Source organism: Oncorhynchus keta, chromosome 26, assembly GCF_023373465.1.
Source record: "Oncorhynchus keta strain PuntledgeMale-10-30-2019 chromosome 26, Oket_V2, whole genome shotgun sequence".
Taxonomy (NCBI): domain Eukaryota; kingdom Metazoa; phylum Chordata; class Actinopteri; order Salmoniformes; family Salmonidae; genus Oncorhynchus; species Oncorhynchus keta.
Window position 1 is genome coordinate 30,654,999 of NC_068446.1, and position 26,526 is coordinate 30,681,524.

The following is a 26,526-nucleotide window of genomic DNA, read 5'->3' on the forward strand; positions in this document are numbered from 1 at the left end:
GGGACGTGTCACACTACTGGCAAATGTCATGTCTCACATAGCGAGATGGAGGGAGAAGGGAAGGGAGGGGTGAAAGTGTGTAAGGGAGGGGAGGTGCAGGGTTAGAGAGAAGGAGAAGAGGTGGATGATTAGAGAGAGAAGGAGAGGGGATGGTGATGGGAGAGAGAGAGAGAGCGGAGAGGGGATGGTGATGGGAGAGAGAGAGAGAGAGGAAGAGGGAGTATGATAGATGCATGATAATACCTCCAATACATGTACAGTGCATTTGGAAAGTATTCAGACCCCTTCCCTTTTTCCACATGTTACGTTACAGCCTTATTCTAAAATGGATTAAATAAAACATTTCTCAATCTACACACAATACCCCATAATGACAAAGCCAAAACAGGTTTAGAAATAATTGCAAATTTATTCAAATAAAAAAACAGAGATACGTTATTTACATAAGTATTCAGACCCTTTGCTATGAGACTCGAAATTGAGCTCAGGTGCATTCTGTTTCCATTGATCATCCTTGAGATGCATCTACAACTTGAATGGAGTCCACATGTGGTAAATTAAATAAATTGGACATGTTTTGGAAAGACACACACACACCTGTCTATATAATGTCACAGTTGACAGTGCATGTCAGAGCAAACACCGAGCTATGAGGTCGAAGGAATTGCCCTTAGAGCTCAGAGACAGGATTGTGCCAAGGCACAGATCTGAGGAAGGGTTAAAAAAAAAAAAAATTCTGCGGCCATTGAATGTCCCAAGAACACAGTGGCCTCCATCATTCTTAAATGGAAGAAGTTTGGAATCACCAAGACTCTTCCTAGAGCTGGCCGCCCGGCCAAACTGAGAAATCGAGGGAGAAGGCCCTGGTCAGAGAGTTGACCAAGAATGCAATGGTCAATCTGACAGAGCTTGTCAGGGAAATTCTAGAGGAAGAGAGAGACTGTAAATTCTTCCAACAAAATCTTTATTATAAGATTTGCAAAAATGAAGCAATCAACATCACCAGTAATGGTTCAGAGTTGAAAGCTTAACAAACATAGGCAGGTCTCTACTTTTATAGAGAAAATACTACCCCTTTCTGTACATGTGGTAGTCAGTAGAGTGTGTAAAAGGTAATTAGTTGTCTGTGCAGACTTTAAGATAGCATGAGGTTGGTAGCCTGAGGGCTCAACCGTCTAACTGCAACAAAATCACTATATTGTACTCCTTTCTGCAAGGTTCCATACGTGTGACTTTCTGAAGATAGTAAACCCATGGGATTTCACATGCTACGGTTGCACCCAAACCTCTCTTAGCTGCAAGCCCAGTCTCATGACTAAGTCACACCAAGATAAGTTTGTATCAGGTTAGAAAAAAAAACACTAGCATATACAAGAGACTATTCTTTAAGCAGTAAAACGTGGGATAGCATGACTAATTATGTAATTTTCCACAACATGTCCTCCCTTTTGAGACTAAGTTTCAACCTAATATAAATGACTTACAAGCATTTTCATTAAATATTGCATTGACATGAGGAAGAGGAAAAGGAAATACCTTTCTTACACTTAGTACACTACATTGCAAGTTTCAAACGTTCAAACGGTGCCAGAAGGGGGAAAAGGAACATATGAATATAAACATTGGTACATACTTTATCACCAAACACAAGGCAATAGCTTTGTTGAGACTGTCCATATAGCCACTGGGTCACCATGACGGTAGGCCCTTAACTTCTCTAGGATAGGGGGCAGCATTCGTATTTTTGGATGAAAAGCATGCCCAAATTCAACTGCCTGCTACTCATCCACAGAAGATATGCATAGTATTAGTAGATTTGGATAGAAAACTCTGAAGTTTCCAAAACTGTCAGCATAACAAATGATTTGGCAGGCGAAACCCCAAGGACAAACCAATCAGATTTTCTTTTGAGGTCACTCTTTTCAATGAGTTTTCATTGGGAATCCAGATTTCTAAGGGACATTCTTGCAGTTCCTACCGCTTCCACCGGATGTCAACAGTTTTTAGAAATTGGTTGAGGTTTTTGCTTTGAGAAATGAAGATGTAACACTGTTCAGAATGAGGCTCGAGGGAAGTGTACTCTTTGTTAGAGGCGCGTGACCTGAAAGAACGCTCCACTTCGTTTTCCTCCGGTATTGAACACAGATCATCCCGTTTTCAATTTGATCGATTATTTACGTTAAAAAAATACCCAAAGTTGTATTTCAAAAGTAGTTTGAAATGTTTGGACAAAGCTTGCAGGTAACTTTTGAGATATTTTGTAGTTACATTGCGCAAGTTGGAAGTGGTGTTTTTCTTGATCAAACGTGCCAAATAAATGGACATTTTGGATATATATCGACGGAATTAATCGAACAAAAGGACCATTTGTGATGTTTATGGGACATATCGGAGTGCCAACAAAAGAAGCTCGTCAAAGGTAAGGCATGAATTATATTTTTTATTCCTGTGTTTTGTCGCGCCTGCCAGGGTTGAAATATGCTGCTCTCTTTGTTTACTGGGGTAATATCCTGAGATAATAGCATCGTTTGCTTTCGCCGTAAAGCATTTTTTAAATCTGACACGTTGGCTGGATTCACATTACATTTACATTTAAGTCATTTAGCAGACGCTCTTATCCAGAGCGACTTACAAATTGGTTCATTCACCTTATGACATCCAGTGGAACAGCCACTTTACAATAGTGCATCTAAATCTTTTAAGGGGGGCGGGGGGGAGAAGGATTACTTTATCCTATCCTAGGTATTCCTTAAAGAGGTGGGGTTTCAGGTGTCTCCGGAAGGTGGTGATTGACTCCGCTGTCCTGGCGTCGTGAGGGAGTTTGTTCCACCATTGGGGGGCCAGAGCAGCGAACAGTTTTGACTGGGCTGAGCGGGAACTGTACTTCCTCAGTGGTAGGGAGGCGAGCAGGCCAGAGGTGGATGAACACAGTGCCCTTGTTTGGGTGTAGGGCCTGATCAGAGCCTGGAGGTACTGAGGTGCCGTTCCCCTCACAGCTCCGTAGGCAAGCACCATGGTCTTGTAGCGGATGCGAGCTTCAACTGGAAGCCAGTGGAGAGAGCGGAGGAGCGGGGTGACGTGGGAGAGCTTGGGAAGGTTGAACACCAGACGGGCTGCGGCGTTCTGGATGAGTTGTAGGGGTTTAATGGCACAGGCAGGGAGCCCAGCCAACAGCGAGTTGCAGTAATCCAGATGGGAGATGACAAGTGCCTGGATTAGGACCTGCGCTGCTTCCTGTGTGAGGCAGGGTCGTACTCTGCGGATGTTGTAGAGCATGAACCTACAGGAACGGGCCACCGCCTTGATGTTAGTTGAGAACGACAGGGTGTTGTCCAGGATCACGCCAAGGTTCTTAGCGCTCTGGGAGGAGGACACAATGGAGTTGTCAACCGTGATGGCGAGATCATGGAACGGGCAGTCCTTCCCCGGGAGGAAGAGCAGCTCCGTCTTGCCGAGGTTCAGCTTGAGGTGGTGATCTGTCATCCACACTGATATGCCTGCCAGACATGCAGAGATGCGATTCGCCACCTGGTCATCAGAAGGGGGAAAGAAGGGGAAATTCACAACAAGTGTAGCTTTAATTTGGTATATTGAATGTGTGATTAATTCAAAGTTACATTTTTATACTAATTTATTTGAATTTGGCACTCTGCATTTTCACTGGATGTTGGCCAGGTGGGACGCTACCGTCCCACATATCCCAGAGAGGTAAAAAAAACATCTTTGGGATAGGGGGCAGTATTTTCACATCCGGATAAAAGCATGCCCAAAGTAAACTGCCTGCTACTCAGGCCCAGAAGCTAGGATATGCATATATGGTGTATCTGGGTAGACAACACTCTACAGTTTCTAAAACTTTTAAAATAATGTCTGTGAGTATAACAGAACTTATTTGGCAGGTGAAACCCCGAGGACAAACCATCCAGGAAAAAATAATTGAGGTCACTGTGTTTTCTATAGAGTTTCTATGGGAAACTAGATTTATGAGGCACCTGGTTGCAGTTCCTATGGCTTCCACTAGATGTCAACAGTCTTTAGAAATTGGTTGATCTTTTTCCTTTGAGAAATAAAAAGTATGGCTGTACTTTAAGTGTCAAGCCAAGTGGACTCTTGTTTGGTGCGCGCTACCTGGAGCTCGCTCCACTTTGATTTTATCCGCTATTGAACACAGTATTTTCCATCTTAAATTTTATTCATTATTTACATTTTAGGATACCTAAAGTTGTATTAGGAAAGTTGTTTGAAATGTTTGGACCAAGTTTACAGGTAACTTATTTGATACTTTGTAGACATGTTGGGCGAGTTGGAACCGGTGTATTTCTGAATCAAACGTGCCAAATAAAATGAACATTTTGGGGATATAAAGAAGGAATTTATCGAACAAAATGACTATTTGTGATGTTTCTGGGACATATTGGAGTGCCAACAGAAGAAGATCTTCAAAGGTAAGGCATGAATTATATCATTATTTCTGACTTTCATGTCGCACCTGCTTGTTTGAAATATGATTTTCATGTGTTTGTATGATATGGGGTGATGTCCTCAAATAATCGAATGGTTTGCTTTTACCGTAAAGCCTTTTTGAAATCTGACACGTTGGCTGGATTAACAATGTTACGCTGTATTTTGGTGTATTGCACTTGTGATTTTATGAAAGTTAAATATTTATAATAATTTAATTTGAATTTCGCACACTGCAATTTCACCGGATGTTGTCAAAACTTTCCTCCAATGGAATGTCTAGCCGTAACAGATATTAACTTTACCTTGGGAGCAAAATGTACAGAACCTCTGCCTTGAGCATGGCCTATGGACATGCTGCACCATTAAAACTGAAAGTTTTTACCTGGAGTTAGGGATTATCATCATCTTCATCAGACAATCAGACATAGGAAATAAATCCGGTATATAGGGTTCTGAGACGTTTCCTTCAGGGGTCGGTAATGGCATGGCAAGAATAGTCTCAATGGCTTTCCTGCATAATTTCTTAACACTTAATTAATAAGCCTTATTGTAAAACAAATAACTAAGCCATAAATCAACCAATGAAATATTAGTAGCTCCCATTAGTAGCTCCCATAACACCTAAGAATGACTGAACCCATCCAAATGGATTCCAATCGTTGTCTGGTTGGTGTTCGTTTGCGAGATCACCACTGAGCTCTTTCAGATGTTCCACAACCATATTCAAGTTACCCTCACCCTGGGGTATTAATTTACAGCAATGGGTCACCCATCATTTTGCACACTCCCCCCTCCCCTGCTAGCAAGCAACATGTCAAGCGCTACCCTATTTGGCTTGCAATTCCGGTCTTATTATCGAAGTGGTTAAATTGACCAAAGATTCTAAATGATATCATAATCAACCTAAATCCTGGGCTTTTTAAGATGCCCCATACCAAGGAATGAACCTGCGCCAAAACTTTAAGTTTCGAGGATTGTCATGACTCAATTGGAACGTCATTTAACCGGTCTTAATCTGCTTGGAATGGAGGAGTTGGTTTTATGCATTACAGCGATGGAGATATTTAGTTTACCAAAACACAGCACCCTGTCCAATTTGTTAGTAAATAAAGATATGCTTTATCACCACAGATCCAAAAATGTTCAGTAAACGTGGCTGAGTCATATTGATGTGGAGAGTAAGTCTGTTTCTGTCTGAATAGTGGTGTACCCCACATTCAGTTTAATTTATCTAGCTACATCCTATTGGGAAGACACTGTAATTAACACACGTTGACATTCCCAGATAGGAATCATTGAATTGTGGTATGGAGATACTACTTGGGTTGAGACAATGGCAGGATCGGAATGGAGTTTGCCGGGGTTGGATTAGAATAGTCTCTGGTACACGATGTCTGGGTTCTAAAATCATTTTGGTACACCAATGTGCACAATCAAATCCGCCTATCATATATTGTGTCAATGACAAATCACCATTAATGCATTTTTCACTCAAAGTTTTACCCTGTGAATGCAACAGCTGCAATACAACAGCTGCAATGAGAAGACTGACCATGAAAGCAACAAACATGATGCGTAGAGAACGGTCCTGGTCGCCCCATGGCATCTGGGGTTGCCTACGATGGGACATCGGCTGGTACATCTTCATCTGGGTTGTGCGGTACCCTTCCTGCAGTGACTGTGCGTGAACCCATGTCAAAATCAAATCAAATTTTATTTGTCACATACACATGGTTAGCAGATGTTAATGCGAGTGTAGCGAAATGCTTGTGCTTCTAGTTCCGACAATGCAGTAATATATATATATGTGTGTAGACCTCTCTGCAACTTTCCCCACTGTCTGGGTCATTAGGTGCTCCTGGAATGGAACAGTCCAGCGCTGTTGGTGCCAGGTCTTTCTGCTCGCCTGGTTGAAGTTTGTAATGGTCCTCCCTTTTGATTCAGGTAAAGCCACTGTCACCCTGGGAAAAATAGACTTCAGAACATTGTTAAGTGCAACACAGTAACTTACCATTTGATCCTCATAACCCATAAATGTCAACCTGTTCTGTGGGAATGGAGTGATAAGCATTCTCATGGGTCTTCCTGTGAGTATTTCATGAGGTGCTAAACTGGTTGTACGATGCGTGCGTCCACGCATGTACATCAGAGCCAGAGGCATTACTGTTACCCATGGCAATCCGGTCTCAGCCATCAGTTTAGCCAATTTCATTTTCAGCATTTGGTTGGCTCGCTCTTCAAGACCACCAGTGGACGGATGATAACTACAATGTGTTCGCAGGTCAATCTGCAAACTTTCAGAGATGTTCTGAATAACACTATCTAGTCAGTGCAAACAATTCTACAGCCTGAGCTGACAGATGTGATGGCAGTTTTGCCCTCTATAATGTATCAACAGCAGTAGTGACTGCATAGGCCACAAATTATTCACCCTGTGGTGACTTTTGGGCAGAGCCATCAACAAACAAGGAGAAGAGGTTAGCAATTGTTTCAATTTTGTCAAATGCCTGCAGTTCTCCAGGTGTCCACTTTCTCTTATCATTCATCTCCATCTTTTGGCTGTGAATGAGATCAGAAAGTGGCTGAGTGACTTCAGCATAATCAGGTAGCCAAGCTCTGCAATAGCCTGCCATTCCTGTGAGTGTCATCATGTGCTGTTTTGTAACTGGCTGTGGTATCAAGAGAATTGCAGCCCCATGCTCCAAACCCAATTTCCTACCATTAGGTGTAATGTCATGTCCCAGATATACAACTGTTTGGTAGACAAGTTGTATATTTTTCTTGGAAACTTTGTGGCCATTTTCAGCTAGAAACACTAACAGAGCTTGGTGTCAACTTTGCATGCTTGCTGGGGTTCAGAACACAGTAATAGGTTGTTGACATACTGTATTACCTTAATTAAGGTATAGGGGACGCTTGCGTCCCACTTGGCCAAAAGCCAGGGAAAATGCAGCGCGGCAAATTCAAATAAAATTATATAAAAATCTAACTCATTAAATCACACATGTAAGATACTAAATTAAAGCTACACTCGTGAATCCACCCAACATGTCAGATTTAAAAAGGATTTTCGGCGAAAGCATAAGAAGCTATTATCTGATGATAGCACAACAGTAAACAAAGAGAGGAGCATATTTCAACCCTTCAGGCGCTACACAAAACGCAGAAATAAAATATAAAACATGCCTTACCTTTGACGAGCTTATTTTGTTGACACTCCAATTAATTTTGTCAATATATATCCAAAATGTCCATTTATTTGGCGCGTTTGATCCAGAAAAAAAGTGCTCCCAATTTGTGCAAAGTCACTACAAAATATCTCAAAAGTTGCCTGTAAACTTTGCTAAAACATTTCAAACTACTTTTGTAATACAACTTTAGGTATTTTTAAACGTTGATAATCGATCAAATTGAAGACGGGTCTATCTGTGTTCAATACAGGAAGACAACAAACCAACGCTACTTTTCAAGCCTTGCGCACTCTAAACAGTGTTACCCAGTTCCTAGATGGCCGTACTTCTTCATTGCACAAAGGAATAACCTCAACCAAATTCCAAAGACTGGTGACATGCAGTGGAAGCAGTAGGAACTGAAAACAAGTGCCTAAGAAATATTGTTTCCCAATGAGAGTTTTACTGAACAGACAGAGACCTCAAAAAAAATAATTCTGAACGGTTAGTCCTCGGGGTTTTACCTGCTACATAAGTTACGTTATACTCACAGACGTTATTCAAACAGTTTTAGAAACATCAGTGTTTTTTATCCAAATCTACTAATAATATGCATATCTTATATTCTTGGCATGAGTAGCAGTAAGTTGAAATTGGGCACGCTATTTATCCAAAAGTGAAAATGCTGCATCCTATACCTGAAGAAGTTAACATACTCCCATCGGGGGGTATGAAACCCTCTAAATGTTGTACCAAAGCAGCAGTAAATACCACCGGAGATTCCGAGTAACCTTGGGGGCAGACTGTCCAAGTCCAACGCATGTTTAAGAATGTGAACGTAAACTGTGATTCTGGTGTGACGGGAATGCTAAAAACTGAAAACCATTCAGCCGACGCCGGCACAGCAGATAGAATCATAAAGGGGTTTGGCACAACAGGAGCCCTTGCATAAACTGCATCGTCAACAGGTCTGAGATCTTGAACAAAACGCCAATCACCTGAGGCTTTTCGGACAGGAAGAATTTGGGTATTACAGGGAGAGTCTGGACAAGGCACAATAGCTCCTCTTTCTACCAATGAAGCATGAACGGGGGTAACCCCTTTACAGCTTCCTGATTTTGGGGATACTGAGTTCTGCTTGGTCTGTGTGTGCCCTTAGGTGTGACAGTAAGCGGTTCAACCCCCCTCATTTCCCCAATGTCATACTTATCTTTAGCCCATAGAGAGTCCAGGAGACCAATCAACATGGGTGACTCATTCTCCACAGAAATCATCTGTTTAGTTTATTTAGTGCTATTAAGGCCATGTACACCTCGTGAACATGTACAGGCCCAAAATAATGGAACACACAAAGTATGTATACTGGGGGAGAATTTAGACCCATCCGCTCTAAGTTCCCAGTCAGTGATCTGCAAGACAGATCTTAACCAAATACCAGTATCCTCCCAAGCAACATGATCTGTTTTAGATATATATATATATATATATGTGGCACCCTGTCACTAAATACATACAACAAAGCCTGTTCTTTCGTTAATTTAACACTTAAAGAGCAAAATTGGGGCCCACTATACATGTCACTGCAGAGTAAGCCCTCTTGGGATATGGTTCCTGTCAGCCAATTTTGATCAGAATCTAAATCACTTGTCAATGGTGAGAAATGCGTGGTGCAATGTAAGCCAGTCTTGTGACATAAAACTGCCTTTCTGTTTCCAACAACTGAAAGCAGTTGAGAACATTTCATCGGTAGGGCCATCAGTATCCTGTACGTCCCATGCATAGTACCAATCGCATGTTGATACCGTGTCGGACAACACCATGAGATGACATGTCTCCTGAGACTGTACAACAGTGAGGTCTTTTCCCTTACAAAGAAGATAAATTCCCAATTTACAGAGAAGATCTCTTCCTGCCAAATTTACAGGACAACATGCTGAAAAAATTAATTGATGGTTTATGTGTTATCAATTTTAACAGGTAGGGGCATCGTGAGCAACTCTTTCAAAGTGACTTCTGAGGCTCCTACAGTGGTAACTGATTGATTTGACATGGGAGGTTTGGACATACATTTTGAATTTATGACAGACATTGCAGCTCCAGGATCTACTAGAAATTCAATTGACTGACCATTGACGAAGAGACAAACCATTGGCTTCTCACGGCGGTTGAAAAAAATCTTTAAATGCTGGCTAAGGGTGTCAACTGTCTCTACCTCGCGTCAGTCCATATGAGGGTTGTAATGAGGTCCGGTTCTCCAACCACCCCTTACTGATCCCTGCTCACTTATGTTTGGACACCTTCTAGCGAAATGTTCTTATTTTTCAAAGTTATAACAAACTAAGTTCCTGTCCTGTTGTTGCTGCTGTCGGACCCACCCGTCAGCACTGGCTCCCCCTCCTCATCCTCTACCTCTTCCCCTTCCCCATAATTTGGAGGTTTTCCCTGAACCTGCCGCTGCTGGCCTTGTCCTTCATAAAAAGCCAGCTGTGCAGCTTGTAACTTCACTCCTTTTTCTATTCTCTGTTTTGTTTCTGTCTTCTTGTGACAATTGCTGGCTCTCAGCATGTGGACTGTTCAATAACCCCTTGTAGACTGGTAGTTACCCAGCCAATGCAAATCATTTTAACCTGTTTACCAAGGGCTGGCAAAAGCTTTAAAGAGGCTGTCGTAGTCATCATTGTGGTGGCCATCAGTCATTGGTTTGAGCCCGCTATGCTTACGGTAACAGGTCTCCAGCCTATGTCTGTAGTCTTCCAACGACTCCTTAGCTTTCTGTGTGCAACTATAGATATCTGCCCAATCGGTCAATGGTGTGTAATGTTATTTTATGCAATCACACAACTTAGCCAGTTAGGTCTGATAGGCTTCACCCTCTCCCGATCTCAGCTGCAGATGGCTTGTACAGCCGGGCCATCTTATGTAGCTATGTGGTAAAATCACCAGCGTCCTTTGTAGGATCTGGAAGTTCTTTAGCAATGTCCGTCAGTTCGTCCTGTCTCCAAGTCTTCTGGATGTTGACAAGTGGGTGCCATTCGTCATGGCCCTCCTCACCGTCCACAGGTCGCGGTTGTGGATTAGGGAACATTACCAGAGGTGCCTGGAGAAAGGTTGTGTTTGGATCCCCTTTTTACCTGTTCCGGTCATGACTGTTGTGGGTGAGGGACTTAGCTGCGTGGTATGGGTCGACGTCGATAGTGGACTAAGCTCCCAGTGTCCATCAACACCAGAGACGGGACTCAATGTGGGCCAGTGCATGGAACGGATTTCCACTGCTCATGGGCCACCTCCGAGGGGTCTGCTGGTAGAGTTGCAGTGGGGGAGATGGCTGAGCGAGCTGCTGTTAGACAACCAGGGCTGGTGCTGGTGCAGTGGATACAGAGGTATAATTATTGGGATGGAAAGTCATTATCATCATCCCTGTTTCTCCTTCTATTATCTCCCACCGTCTGTTTCTTCTTCTAACTATCTTTCACCATTTGTCCTTTAACTTTCCTGTCGGACTGTCTTTCAGCTTCCCTCTCCCCCTTTCTAAACTTACCCCAATCTATTAGACATGTCTTGCCTTTCATGGTTTCCTCAAAGTTCTTTCTACATTCTGCTAATAAAATTGCACTCAATGTGCCTTAAGGAAAAATCTGCTACTTTGTACATGTTCCAGAATATCCCGCCCTATTTATCCTCCATGACCTTCACTGGTCCGGTCAGTGTATTGGGCAGGCAAGGTAAAAACAGAGAAACACAACCGCTGTCTCTAAACAGGATACTTCTGCTTAAAAAAAAATATCCCAATTGGAGATCACCCTGCTTCAACAGGATGTTTGCCCTGTAATTACTTCCAGGACTTCCCCTATTAAGAAATAACCCTGCTCCAACAAAGATTCTAAATAGGGGTGTCTTTGCTCCAACAAAGACATAATGTGCACAACCTGTCCCAGAACAGGATTTTCAATGGTGTTTAAAAGAAAATCAGTCTCACCCTTAATCTTACCCGTCTGTCCGGAATGGCATATCCACTCACTGCCGCTCCCAACCAGCCCGAGGCGGGTCCCTTTCTGCTCCGTTTTAGTTGGACTTTGGGCTCCCGAGCCACGTCTAACGCAGTCCTGTGCACAAGTAACTCTGGTCTCCTCGGGAGCAATCAGCAAACGGAGTTAGCCGTCCATCCTCATCACCAATTTAGTCAGGGAAATTCTAGAGGGAGAGAGAGACTGTAAATTCTTCCAACAAAAGTTTTATTATAAGATTTGCAAAAATGAAACAATCAACATCACCAGTAATGGTTCTGTCACAGCGGCGGGAATGTTACAATCCATGTTTAATCACACAATGTAACACGAATCCAAAACACAAACTCTACAAAACAATAAATGTAGTGAAAACCGAAACAGCCTTAACTGGTGCAAACTAACACATACTAAGGACTTCAAAACACTCAGGACAATCACCCACAATACAACCAAAGAATATGGCTGCCTAAATATGGCTCCCAATCAGAGACAACGATAAACACCTGCCTCTGATTGAGAACCACTTCAGACAGCCATAGACTCTCCTAGAACACCCCACTAAGCTACAATCCCACTAAGCTACACACCACATACAAAAACCCATGTCACACCCTGGCCTGACCAAATACATAAAGAAAAACACAAAATACTTCGACCAGGGCGTGACAGGTTCAGAGTTGGAAGCTTAACATAGAGAAAATACAATCCTTTTCTGTACACGTGGCAGTCAGCAGATAGTGTGTAAAAGGTCATTAGATGTCTGTGCAGACTTTAAGATAGGTTGATAGCCTGAGGGCTCAACTGTCTAACTGCATTCACAACAACAAACACTATACACTATATTGTACTCCTTTCTGCAAGGTTCCATACATGTGACTTTCTGTAGATAGTAAACCCACGGGATTTCACATTCTGCGGTTGCACCCAAAGGTGTCTTAGCTGTAAGCTAAGGTTACAAAAAACACTAGCATATAACAAGAGACTGTTCTTTAAGCAGTAAAACATGGGATAGCATGACTAATTATGTAATTTTCCACGACAAGCTCCAGAGGTCCTCTGTGGAGATGGGAGAACCTTCCAGAAAGACAGTCATCTCTACAGCACTCCACCAATCAGGCCTTTATGTTAGCGTGGCCAGACAGAAGCCACTCCTCAGTAAAAGGCAGATAGATGACAGCCCACTTGGAGTTTGCTAAAAGGCACCTAAAAGTACTCTCAGACCATGAGAATCAAGATTTTGATTTTGATTTAGAAACCTAGACAGCCAAGACAGCCAAGACAACAGCCACGACAATGCAGGTGTGGCTTCGGGACACTTCTCTGAATGTCCTTGAGTGGCCCAGCCAGAGCCCGGACTTGAACCCGATCGAACATCTTTGGAGATACATGAAAATGGCTGTACAGCAACGCTCCCCATCTAACCTGACAGAGCTTGGGAGGATCTGCAGAGAAGAAAGAGAAATACCCCAAATACAGGTGTGCTAAGCTTGTAGGGTCATACCCAATAAGACTCGAGACTGTAATAACTGCCAAAGGTGCTTCAACAAAGTACTGAGTAAAGGGTCAGAATACTTAGGTAAATGTGATATTTCCGTTTTTTTAGCAAAATTGTCTAAAAACCTGTTTTTTCTTTGTCATTATGGGGTATTGTGTGTAGATCGATGAGGAACAAAAAAAAACAATTTAATCAATTTTAGAATAAGGCTGTAACGTAACAAAATATGGAAAAAGTCAAGGAGTCTGAATACATTCCGAAAGCACTGTATGGCTTTATGATTTCATAGGTAGCCTGTAATAACGGCAGCACACTGCAGATATCTACATTAAGACACCAACGAAAACAATGGGAGTGTGCTATACTGTAGTTAAACACTCTACACTTTCCACTGGCATATACACATATACCATTACCTTAGTAGGGACTATAGAGGAGGCCAAATATGCAAAAACCCTCTTCATCTTTATCAGGAGCTTTTAAGTCCCTCTGAAGTCTGTCTCTTCCCGTGACCAAGATTCCCACACGACTCATCCCTGTCTCCTCTCCTCCCTCTCCAGCTATGGAACAACTGTCTGTGAGGGAACATGGGACATAATCTGTCCTATGAGTCATTGCCTCGCTACACTCACTCCGAGTTGGAAATCTAATGAAGGCCCAGAGAGAGAGAGAGAGAGAGAGAGAGAGAGAGAGAGAGAGAGTATTACCCCACTCTGTGTAATTAGGCAGCTCCAGATCTTTAGGGGCTGAATAGTCAAACAATCAGGGTTGACTGAGGAAGAAAACAAGATCAATGGTCACCATGGAGCCAATCAGAGAGAACCTCCACACGCCCACCATAGAATTGGAATTACTATGGGAATCAACATATGTATTCACATCATCATATTGAGATTAGATTGGAATGACAATATGTCAGCTGTCTCTCCTGCTAGGTCAATGGGGACAAGGCAGTGAGAGCAAGGCGGTGTGACTTAACCAGGGGCATCATCATCTTCACCTTGAAGCTAGCAGATCCAGTGACTAATGTCATCTGTGACATTGGGATTCTATTAGCAGCCGAACACTGGCCCGTTGCCCTGTGGTGAAGCCATGATTGATCTGTCATGGTAGATGCTTCTGTCCTCCCCATCGTCTCCCACGGGGCTCCATCTGAACCCAAAATCTCCCCAGACCCTGGGCCTAAACTCTTCCTGGAGGGGCAAGAAGATGGGCAGGGAAAGGAGCTGAAGGTCACCCATTACAATGGGCCCCAAATAAAGGGGCCTGGTCGACAGGGGACATAATTGCCAGTGAACAGTGGGGTTATTTGTTGTCGATTCAGAATAGGGAGATCGATGGCATCTATAAGGCTGTTTATGCCCGAGCTCAATCAGAGGCTCAGTCGATGGAGGAGGGGAGAGGAGTGTGGTGGAAGGACTGGGGAAGGTGTTTGGCAACGGCATCCTCATTTGAATTAGGGGATAGTGATTGGTTTTCACAGCCGGCCTCATTTGTATTTTTACTGAATTACCCGGATGCGCAACCTGAACCCAGTTCAGTGTGTCACTTAGCGTTTGTTGAAGTTTGACGAGTCGGCGGGCCTTATCAAGTTTCAATAAGAAAGACTGGTTAAGTAGCCACTTGTCATGTTTCTTTATTTCATTTCTCCTCGCTGGCTGTCCAGCCTGTTTACATATGGAATGGAGGGCAGTGGAAAGGTCAGGCTGTTTGTTATGCAAGATTATACACACAAAGGAATATTCTTCTAAGACTTCACGTTAAGGTACCCTTTATATCCTCTATAAAGGTACCCTGATGTAGTGTTACCGAATATTCTTTAGATTAGACACTTGTCTCTGTTTCATAACCTTGCATCTCTTCTCTTTTTCATCCCAGAAACCACTGTTTTCAAGGTTGAAAAGGAACATAACTGCTCTCCATTCCCCAGCGAGAGGTTATACTCCAACACTATATCATCTCCTGCAGTACTGTAGTGTGATTTGAATAATCGTGAATAAAATGTGTTTACATATAGTCATGGAGCTTTTAATCCCTTTTGACTCACACAGTGAGGAGCAGCACTTAGTAACGTGGGGTATATGTGAATTAACAGTATGAAAGTACAAACAGTACAGGATATTGAAATCGCTGCTACAGGCGATTCCAGGCGTTTCCGCGGAGACACTTCCTGGTGCTCCATTTTATATGGAGAGATTATTTTATCTCTCACGAATCCATGATATACATTATAAATGAGGCCTCCCATTCGCCACACCACTCATCGGAGCAGAATTTTCCATGCCATCCCCCGTTGCCCACCATCTCTCCACCCCGCCATCCGTTTCTCCTTCTATCCCTCTATCTCTCCAGCACGCCTCCGACGATCCTTCCACCCCTCCCCCCAAGTCAGTGAGCCGGCATAGCGTAGAACATGTGACCAGGGAGGTGTGAGCATGTCGGTCCTCCTCCCCTGCGGTCACGACATACGTTGATTTGTCTCCCCCGGTTCTTTATTGATTTAGTTTTAAACAAGGGAAAATACTTGAAGAATGAGAGGCCTGTGGTGACAGAGAAAGAAGAGCCATCGGGGCAGGGGGGAGAGAGAGGTGAGAAAGAGAGAGGAGAAAGAGAGTAGGGATAAAAAAAGTGCTTCTAACTATCGAATATGTGTTCCAGTCTCATGCAATAATATCAGATTCTTGGTGAACACAGTCTGCTCTCTCTCTCTGAGAGGGGTATGACAGCGAGAGAGAAGGAGAGAGGGAGTATATTGTGGTGACCATGGTACCGCCACACTAGCAGTTATGAGTCATTACATGTGACCGTAGTCACGGTAATCTCCTCTTATGCACTCTGGAAATGCTTTGGTAGTATCCAATTTGCTAATGACCATCAGCTCCTAATGGCCTGTTACTCAGGGCTTTATTGTCCCTCTAACCACTCTGACATCAATGCAAATGCAATCAAAAATCACATCGAACACCTATCATTAAAACGGTATCGTGCTTTTAAAACTCACCTCACTGTGATAATCAATTTGAAGAGAGAAGTTCAACCACAGGTTGAGACTGAGTGGAAAACATGGCCGTTGTGGATGTTGTTTCGAAGGCTAACACAACAAAATGGACTGTGCTTTCTAAGGTGATTAATTCCAAACACAACCATATGCAAATTAGCTTATGCATACACATAGATTTATGAGCAAAAAAAATCTGAATAAAAAATAATGATTGTGCCATTATACATTACATATGGCATATTACATACTGCAGTTAAACATAAAACAACTGATTTAAGATGTCTTTGGTACATAATTGGTCTAGCCTATACTCCAAAATTAAACAAACTTGAGTAATTGACCTTGAGCAATGCTACACTCCAAACTTTCTATCCAGGAGTCTGGGAGAGAATGTATACCCCTAGCTCGATGCTATTGGTTCATTGATTTTGCAGGGCGGCTTACAGGTAGCCTACAATTACAGTGAATTTGTATTTGATTTTGAAAAGCCTAGTAATAGGGAATTTTCATAATTAATTGGGTGAAACTTTACCTTTAGCTATACAGAATATCTCACTACCATGCATTTCCAGCTCCTCTGCTCTCTCCTTTATTCCTTTCTTGAAGGGCTGTCAACGGTGTAGTTATATATGTTACTATAGATGTTCCCAAACAGATTTTACTTGGTTACCTAAATTAAGCACTGGGTACCTGCAGGGACAGTGTTGGAGAGCCCATGGTGTCATACATAGTTTGGGCGGAATGTAATCTGTTGTGCAGAGAGAGGATGCTCCTCAAACAGTGGTTGATGCATGGAGTGAAATGTGCTCTTATATTTATTTCTCAGCTGCTCATATTAAGCACAGCTCCACTATAAAACCGAAGTAGCCTACCAGGCATCATTGAAAACGGGCCGGCTGTAAAGCACGGCCTCCATTCGCTGATAGAGTGCACAAAGATGACGTCTTTTTTCCCCTGCCCCTGCTCCTACCCATTTGATAATGGGCCATTCTAAATCAAAACAACATTTATATATTAGTAAAGACAAGGTTACATTGAGAATAGTATGATGGGTGAAAATATGATCACTTGATGAGAGAACAGCATGTGCAGCCTGAGGCATGGAACAGAGCGCAAGCTTTGTTTGCGACTTTCTCAAATCATCAATAGCCTACAGTGGCATCATGCAGACCATATATCTTTTGATTTCTAAGACATTCTAAATCTAGCTATAGCACCTGTTTCAAATGATCTATTTTACAATCAACATTGCCACTTCATGCGCACTCGCTCCGGAATGGGAAAAATATCCTTTCTATTTTATTCAGCTAAGTTCAATTATATTCTTCTTACTATATAATAATCTAATATAAAATAATGCCACAGGACTTAAAAGCATATCTTGTCAGCTAAATGAACAAGCCTATGGCATGGAGCATAGCCAGATTACATACAAAATATTCTGTGCTATTCTGTTCTTCTGAAATATATTTTCTTCATATCACAATGAATAATGTAATTATTGTGATGGTGTATATTAAATGTATTTATAATACTTTTTTAAAATGTAGATGTTTCAAAGGCACATCAGTGGCTTCTATGCAGCTTGTATGAGTGGAGGCCTGGAGATGCTAAATGTGTTTGTTTGTTAACCGGTCAATTACCGGAAGAGGCCAGAACTCTTTTGCATGAATTTAACCGGCTGACAAAATTTCATGACCTCCACTGCCCGACTGTTAGCAAATGTGTCTCATTTCGTCATTGTACAGTTCCTGCCATAAAATGATTCCCTGCTTAGTTCAATTTAAGTTGCTGCACGGAATAATTGATCTACCTATTAGTTCTACTTAGCAGCGCTGCACAGTACAGGCCTGGGCTTTAGTAGTCCACAAAGGCCACCTGTGTTTAATAGGTGACCTTTACCAGGCTTAGGCCGCCATTGATTTTCAGCAGGACTTATTTTATGAACTGGGTGTTCGGGACAGAGCTACAGATGAAGATGAAGTATGAGGCTAAATCACTTTTCTTGACCCCCATTTTTTTCTCTTTACTTTAAAATAAATATGTTCCCCCCACACTCTTGTGGCATCTTCTTTCAGAGAAGTGCTTTCTATGTAAAAGCAACCCAGCTCAGGCCCAGTGAGGCAGAGGCAGAAGGCTGAGGCTGTATTATATTTGAGTGCGGAATGGACCTCTCTGTGACATGGCCTCTTGGTATTTGCGGTTTTGAAATACTGTTTAGAAGCCGAGAGTTGTGTGTTAGGGTTGAATTGCAAGTACCTGGTTACGGAGGTGTACCGGCCAAAACCACTCCCGTTTTCTCACAGTAACTGTGAGAAAACGTTAAATTATAATAAATTATGTATATCAACAGCATGACTTGAAATGGAATTGTTAAATTATACAGTTGAAGTCGGAAGTTTACATACACCTCAGCCAAATACATTTAAACTCAGTTTTTCACAATTCCTAACATGTCTTAGGTCAGTTAGGATCACCACGTTATTTTAAGAATGTGAAATGTCCGAATAATAGTAGAGAGAATGATTTATTTCAGTTTTTATTTCTTTCATCATATTCCCAGTGGGCCAGAAGTTTACATACACTCAATTAGTATTTGGTAGCATTGCGTTTAAATTGTTCAACTTGGGTCAAATGTTTCAGGTAGAATTCCACAAGTTGGGTGAATTTTGGCCCATTCCTCCAGACAGAGCTGGTGTAACTGAGTCAGCAGAGCACCCCCACAACATGATGCTGTCACCCCTGTCCTTCACGGTTGAGATGGTGTTCTTCAGCTTGCAAGCCTCCCCATTTTTCCTCCAAACATAACGATGGTCATTACAGTTCTATTTTTGTTTCATCAGACCAGAGGACATTTCTCCAAAAAGAACAATCTTCGTCCCCATGTGCAGTTGCAAACCGTAGTGTGTATTTTTTATGGTGTTTTTGGACAGGTATGCCTACAGTTGTTTGTATTTGTATTGTTTGTATTATTGCAGCTGCAGAGTTTTAAAACAGGCTATGGTTGCTTTAAATCAGAGCTTGCGCGAGCACTCTTTCTCTCCATCAATTCCATTCAAATTGCATCCAAAATAGATAATCCTGTTCAAGATTGATCTACACTACATTACCAAAAGTATTTGGACACCTGCTCGTCTTACTCCCATTCCAAAATAATGGGCATTAAATAGACTTTGACCCCTCTTTGCTGCTATAACAGCCTCTACTCTTCTGGGAAGGCTTTCCAGTAGATGTTGGAACATTGCTGCAAGGACTTCCATTCAGCCACAAGAGCATTAGTGAGGTCAGGCACTGATGTTGGGCGATTAGGCCTGGCTCGCAGTCGGCATTCCAATTAATCCCAAAAGGGGTTCAATGTGGTTGGGGTCAGGGCTCTGTGCAGGCCAGTCAAGTTCCTTCACACCGATCTCAATAAACTATTTCTGTATGGACGTCACGTTGTGCACGGGCTCATTGTCATGCTGAAACAGGAAAGGGCCTTCCCCAAACTGTTGCCACAAAGTTGGAAGCACAGAATCGTCTAGAATGTCATTGTATGCTGTAGTGTTATGATTTTCCTTCACTGGAACTGAGGAGCCTAGTCCGGACCATGAAAAACATCCCCAGACCATTATTCCTCCTCCACTAAACTTTACAGTTACCTCTATGCATTTGGGCAAGTAGCGTTCTCCTGGCATCCTCCAAACCCAGATTAGTCTGTTGGATTGCCAGATGATGAAGCATGATTCATCACTCCAGAGAACGCGTTTCCACTACTCCAGAGTCCAATGGCGGCGAGCTTTTCACCACTTCAGCCGACGCTTGGCATTGCGTATTGTGATCTTAGGCTGTGTGCGGCTGCTGGAAACCCATTTCATGAAGCTCCAGAAAAACAGTTATTGTGTTGACGTTGCTTTCAGAGGCAGTTTGGAACTCGGTAGTGAGTGTTGCAACCGAGGACAGATGTTTATATGCACTACACGGTTCAGCACTTGGCGATCCCGTTCTATGAGCTTCTGTGGCCTACCACTTCCCAGCTGAGCCGTTTTTGCTCCTAAACGTGTCCATTTCACAATAACAGCACATACAGTTGACCGGGGCAGCGGTAGCGGGGCAGAAATTTGACGAACTGACTTGTTGGGAAGGTGGCATACTATGAAAGTGCCACGTTGAAAGTCACCGAGCTCTTCAGTAAGGCCATTCTACTGCCAATGTTTGTCAATGGAGATTGCATGGCTGTGTGCTCGTATTTTACACACCTGTCAGCAACAGAAGTGGCTGTTATAGCCGAACCCACTAATTTGTGGGTGTCCACATACTTTTGTACATACAGTTGAAGTCAGAAGCTTACATCCACTTAGGTTGGAATCATTAAAACTCGTTTTTTTCCAACCACTCCACACATTTCTTGTTAACAAACTATAGTTTTGGCAAGTAATTTTTCCAACAATTGTTTACAGACAGTTTATTTCACTTATAATTCACTGGATCACAATTCCAGTGGGTCAGAAGTTAAAATACACTAAGTTGACTGTGCCTTAAAACAGCTTGGAAAATTCCAGAAAATTATTTAATGGCTTTAGAAGATTCTGATAGGCTAATTGACATAATTTGAGTCAATTTGAGGTGTACCTGTGGATGTATTTCAAGGCCTACCTTCAAGGTCAGTGCCTCTTTGCTTGACATCATGGGAAACTCAAAACAAATCAGCCAAGACCCCAGATAGAAAATAGTAGACCTCAACAAGTATGGTTCATCCTTGGGAGCCATTTCCAAATGCCTGAAGGTACCACATTCATCTGTACAAACAATAGTATGCAAGTATAAACACCATGGGACCAAGCAGCCGTCATACCGCTCAGGAAGGAGACACGTTCTGTCTCCTAGAGGTGAACATACTTTGGTGCGGAAATCAATCCCAGAACAACAGCAAAGGATCTTGTGAAGATGTTGGAGGAAACTGGTACAAAAGTATCAATATCCACAGTAAAACGAGTCCTATATCAACATAACCTGAAAGGCTGCTCAGCAAGGAAGAAGCCACTGCTCCAAAACTGGCATAAAAAAAGCCAGACTACAGTTTGCAACTGCACATGGGGGGAAAGATCATACTTTTTTGGAGAAATGTCCTCTGGTCTGATGAAACAAATATAGAACAGTTTGGCCATAATGACCATCGTTATGTTTGGAGGAAAAAGGAGGAGGCTTGCAAGCCGAAGAACACCATCCCAACCGTGACACACGGGGGTGGCAGCATCATGTTGTGGAGGTGCTTTGCTGCAGAAGGGACTGGTGTACTTCACAAATAGATGGCATCATGAGGATGGAAAATTATGTAGATATTTTGAAGAAACAGGAAGTTACAGCTTGGTCGTAGATGGGTCTCCCAAATGGACAATGACCCCAAGCATACTTCCAAAGTTGTGACAAAATGGCATAAGGACAACAAAAGTCACGGTATTGTAGTGGCCATCACAAAGCCCTAACCTCAATCCCATAGAAAATGTGTGGTTAGAACTCAAAAGCGTGTGTGAGCAAGGATGCCTACAAACCTGACTCAGTTACACCAGCTCGGTCAGGAATGGGCCAAAATTCACCCAACTTATTGTGGGAATCTTGTGGAAGGCTACCCAAAACAGTTGACCCAAGTTAAACAATTTAAAGGAAATGCTACCAAATACTAATTGAGTGTATGTAAACTTCTGACCCACTGGGAATATGATGAAAGAAATAAAAGCTGAAATAAATCATTCTCTCTACTATTATTCTGACATTTCACATTCTTAAAATAAAGTGGTGATCCTAATGGACCTAAGACAAGGAATTTTTACTAGGATGAAACGTCAAGAATTGTGAAAAACTGAGTTTAAATGTATTTGGCTAAGTTGTATGTAAACTTCTGACTTCAACCTTATACTGAGCAAAAATGTAAACTCAACATGTCAAGTGTTGGTCCCATGTTCCATGAGCTGAAATAAAAGATCCCATACATTTTCCATACGCACAAAATCTTATTTATCTCCAATTTTGAGCAGAAATGTGTTTATATCCCTGTTTGTGAGCATTTCACCTTTGCCAAGATAATCCATCCACCTGACAAAATTTGGCATGTCAAGAAGCTGATTAAACAGCATGATCATTACGAGGTGCAGCTTTTGCTGGGGACAATAAAAGGCCACTCTAATATGTGCAGTTTTGTCATACAACACAATGCCACAGCTGTCTCAAGTTTTGAGGGATCGTGCAATTGGCATGCTGACTGCAGGAATGTACACCAGAGCTGTTGCCAGAGAATGTTATGTTCATTTCTCTACCATAAGCCACCTCCAACGTCATTTTATAGAATTTGGCAGTACATCCAACTGGCCTCACAACCGCAGACCACGTGTAACCATGTCAGCCCAGGGCCTCCACATCCGGCTTAATCACCTTCAGCTGATACTGAGGAGTATTTCTGTCTGTAATAAAGCCCTTTTTTGAGGAAAAACCCATTCTGATTGGCTGGGCCTTTCTCCCCAGTGGGTGATATCCATAGATTAGGATTTTTTATTTTTATTTTTTATATTGACAGATTTTCTTTATATGAACTGTAACTCGTAAAATTGCTGAAATTGTTGCATGTTGCATTTATATTTTTGTTCAGTGTATATACTATATACTGTCCCAGTGAAAGGTTTGGACACCTACACACACATTCAAGTTTATTTAGAGTTTTTACTAGAATAATAGTGAAGACATCAAAAGTATGAAATAACACATATGGAATCATGTAGTAACCAAAAAAGTGTAAAATAAATCCAAATATATTTTTGATTTTTGATTCTTTGCCTTAATGACAGCTTTGAACACTCTTGACTTTCTCTCAACCAACTTCATGAGGAATTATTTTCCAACAGTCTTGAAGGAGTTCCCACATATGCTGAGCACTTGCTTTTCCTTCACTCTGCGGTCCAACTCATCCCAAACCATCTCAATTGGGTTGCGGTTGGGTGATTGTGGAGGCCAGGTCATCTGATGCAGCACTCCATTACTCTCCTTGGTCAAATAGCTCTTACACAGCCTGCAGGTGTGTTTTGGGTCATTGTCCTGTTGAAAAATAAATGGTAGTCCCACTAGATGGGATGGCGCAGACCAGATGGGATGGCGTATCGCTGCAGAATCCTGTGGTAGCCATGCTGATTAAGTGTCCATTGAATTGTCCATAAGTCACAGACAGTTTCACCAGCAAAACACCCCCACACCATCACACCTCCTCCTCCATGCTTCACAGTGGGAACCACACATGCATGAGATCATCCGTTCACCTGCTCTGCGTCTCACAAAACCAAAAATCTCAAATTTTGACTCATCATACCAAATGACAGATTTCCACCAGTCTAATGTTTATTGCTTGTGTTTCTTGGCCCAAGCAAGTCTCTTCTTATTTTTGGTTTCCTTTAGTAGTGTTTTCTTTGCAGCAATTCGACCTTTTAGGCCTGATTCACGCAGTCTCTTCTGAACAGCTGATGTTGAGGTGTGTGTTGCTTGAACTCTATGAAGCATTATTTGGGTTGCATTGTCTGAGACTGGTAACTGTAATGAACTTAAACTCTGCAGCAGAGGTAACTCAGGGTCTTCCTTTCCTGTGGTGGTCCTCAAGAGAGCCAGTTCCATCATAGCGTTGATGGTTTTTACGACTGCGCTTGTTGAAACTTTCAAAGTTCTTGTCATTTTCTGCATTGACTGACCTTCACCTGTTACTCCTACCCCCTACTTTTTTGAACATTCTGTTAAAAATCGCGCAACATTTCAGCACCCTGCTTCTCATGCCAGGAATATAGTATATGCATATGATTAGTATGTGTGGATAGAAAACACTCAGATGTTTATAAAACTGGTTAAATCACGGCTGTGACTATAACAGAACGTGCGTTTCATCGAAAAGTGCAGGAAAATCTGATCACTGAAAATGGAAAAATATATCCATGCGCAACTTCAACCGATTGATAAAGGTGAACCACATTAAATGGGGCAGAGATTGCAATACCTACAGCTTCCACATGATGTCAACAGTCTTTTTATTTGCCTACGATTTGTTTCTTGGTCAAACGAAGAAGAGACAGCCCATTTCTTCAGGTCTCCGACCGGATATTTTGGTTGAGATTTACCCGGACATTATTTCCAGACATACAGCTATAGAATATACATCGCCTCGTGATCAATTTGATCGCTTATTAACGTTTACTAATACCTAAAGTTGCATTACAAAAGTATTTCGAAGTGTTTTGTGAAAGTTTATCGTCGACTTTTTTCATTTTAAAAAATGACGTTACGTTATAAAACACAATTTTTTTCGTTGATCACACAGTCTTCATAGATCGATATCTAGGCTATATATGGACCGATCTAATCGAAAAAAGACCCAATAGTGTTTATGGGACATCTAGGAGTGCCAACAAAGAAGATGGTCAAAGGTAATGAATGTTTTATATTTTATTTTGCGTTTTGTGTAGCGCCGACTATGCTAATTATTTTGTTTACGTCCCCTGCGGGTCTTTTGGGGTGTTACATGCTATCAGATAATAGCTTCTCATGCTTTCGCCGAAAAGCATTTTAAAAATCTGACTTGTTGCCTGGATTCACAACGAGTGTAGCTTTAATTCAATACCCTGCATGTGTATTTTAATGAACGTTTGAGTTTTAACAAGTGCTATTAGCATTTAGCGTAGCGCATTTGAATTTCCAGATGTCTAGATGGGACGCCTGCGTGTCAGGTAGGAGCAAGAGGTTAAAGTAATGATGGACTGTCATTTCTCTTTGCTTATTCGAGCTGTTCTTGCCATCATATGGACTTGGTATTTTACCAAATCTTCTGTATACCACCCCTATCTTGTCACAACATTAAGAAGGAAAGAAATTCCACAAATTAACTTTTAACAAGGCACACCTGTTAATTGAATTGCATTCCAGGTGATTACGTCATGAAGCTGGTTGAGAGATTCCATATGTGTTGTTTCATAGTTTTGGGCTCTTCACTATTATTCTACCGTGTAGAAAATAGTAAAAAATAAAGAAAAGCCCTTGAATGAGTAGGTTTGTCCAAACTTTTGACTAGTACTGTATGTCCTAGCTTACCTATTTTAGGTCATAGACTCAATGCAGTATTAGCCTTATATTTAGCTAATGAATGATGGGTTCTCTATAATAAGCTTCTAACTTATAGCCTCTGTCTCTTGCGCAATACGCACATTCCTCTGCTCAGCTGATCTCTCCTTATAAAACACACATTTTTTTTTGCATTTTTTTATATCAATTAACTATTCAAAAGAGGGATGCAAGCTCTTATTATTTAAGCATTAGAATTACTTATTTCATTTAACAGTTGAAAGCGAGGAAGGAATGAAGCAACAATACAGAGAGAAAGAGGAGGTAGTCTAATAACATCAGGGGAAATATTGCTGAATGGTTTAAATGCGTCAGCCTACTAAATATACAAATAGGCCCTATTATATTTCAAAAAGTAATGAAATTCGCTAGCCTTTACTTGCATCTTTGTAGGCCGCATGTGCTGCAACAGAATCGCAGGTGCTGAATTCCAGTCCATGTCATACAGCATGATACATTACAGTATATTAATACAGTTCACACTAAATAAGATTAGCATACTGGATTCATTTACCCAAGAGATCATATAGCTAGCTACATCTATGGGCTTTTATGTTTCTCTGTTGTGCGTAATGTGCAGTTGCCTATATATCATATATGTAGCCTATTGGATAATGGCACATTCATTGTGGCTTTTTGGGGCTTGGGCTCATAAAATGTCTTTAATGCAGGGCTCATAAAATTTATTTAATATTATGGCTCATCAGATTCAGGTAGCATCTATTGTATTTCTATTATTTTCTATTTCTATTATAGCTCTAATCAAATCCAGACATAGGCCTTTACATGTTTTTAAATGACACTTCTGGTTTTGGCAGGAAATACCAGATCCCCCTGGAGAAAATAGATATTTTCTGTGGATCGAACATCTGTAAAATACCAGGAAAATATTCAACTCTATAGTGTGTGGACAGACTATTAGCTGTCCCTTGAGCTGTCCTCACACAACCCACAAAAACATTCCTGACCCATAAAACGAGGGCAGAGACACAAAGCCTTAGCTCCAGGGTCAAGGAGATAGAGAGGGAGGAGGAGGATGAGCAGTGTCACAAGGTGGGAGTTCAGGGAGAGTGCAGAGCAGCCAGGAGAGTGCAGAGCAGCCAGGAGAGTGCAGAGCAGCCAGGAGAGTGCAGAGCAGCCAGGAGAGTGCAGAGCAGCCAGGAGAGTGCAGAGCAGCCAGGAGAGTGCAGAGCAGCCAGGAGGGTGCAGAGCAGCCATGAGAGTGCAGAGCAGCCAGGAGAGTGCAGAGCAGCCAGGAGAGTGCAG

The 26,526-nt window shown here is 42.0% G+C and overlaps 2 protein-coding genes and 1 long non-coding RNA gene across 14 annotated transcripts in view; 1 reads left to right on the forward strand and 2 right to left on the reverse strand.

The window, feature by feature from the left end:
- LOC127912040 (uncharacterized) overlaps positions 1-7,632 on the reverse strand; it is an 81,787-nt gene extending 74,155 nt beyond the window's left edge. The window contains exon 1 of the mRNA XM_052480552.1: positions 6,017-7,632. Coding sequence (XP_052336512.1) covers positions 6,017-6,112 — 96 coding nt within the window. The 5' untranslated portion in view covers positions 6,113-7,632. The remainder of the gene's footprint in view (positions 1-6,016) is intronic.
- LOC118359241 (CUGBP Elav-like family member 5) overlaps positions 1-26,526 on the forward strand; it is a 418,411-nt gene that overhangs the window by 191,880 nt on the left and 200,005 nt on the right. The window lies entirely within an intron of this gene.
- On the reverse strand, positions 9,114-12,081 carry LOC118359242 (uncharacterized). The gene is made up of 3 exons (XR_004820625.2): positions 12,050-12,081; positions 11,611-11,825; positions 9,114-10,994 (listed from the first exon to the last, which is right to left on the reverse strand). It is a non-coding gene; the product is annotated as an uncharacterized LOC118359242 (long non-coding RNA).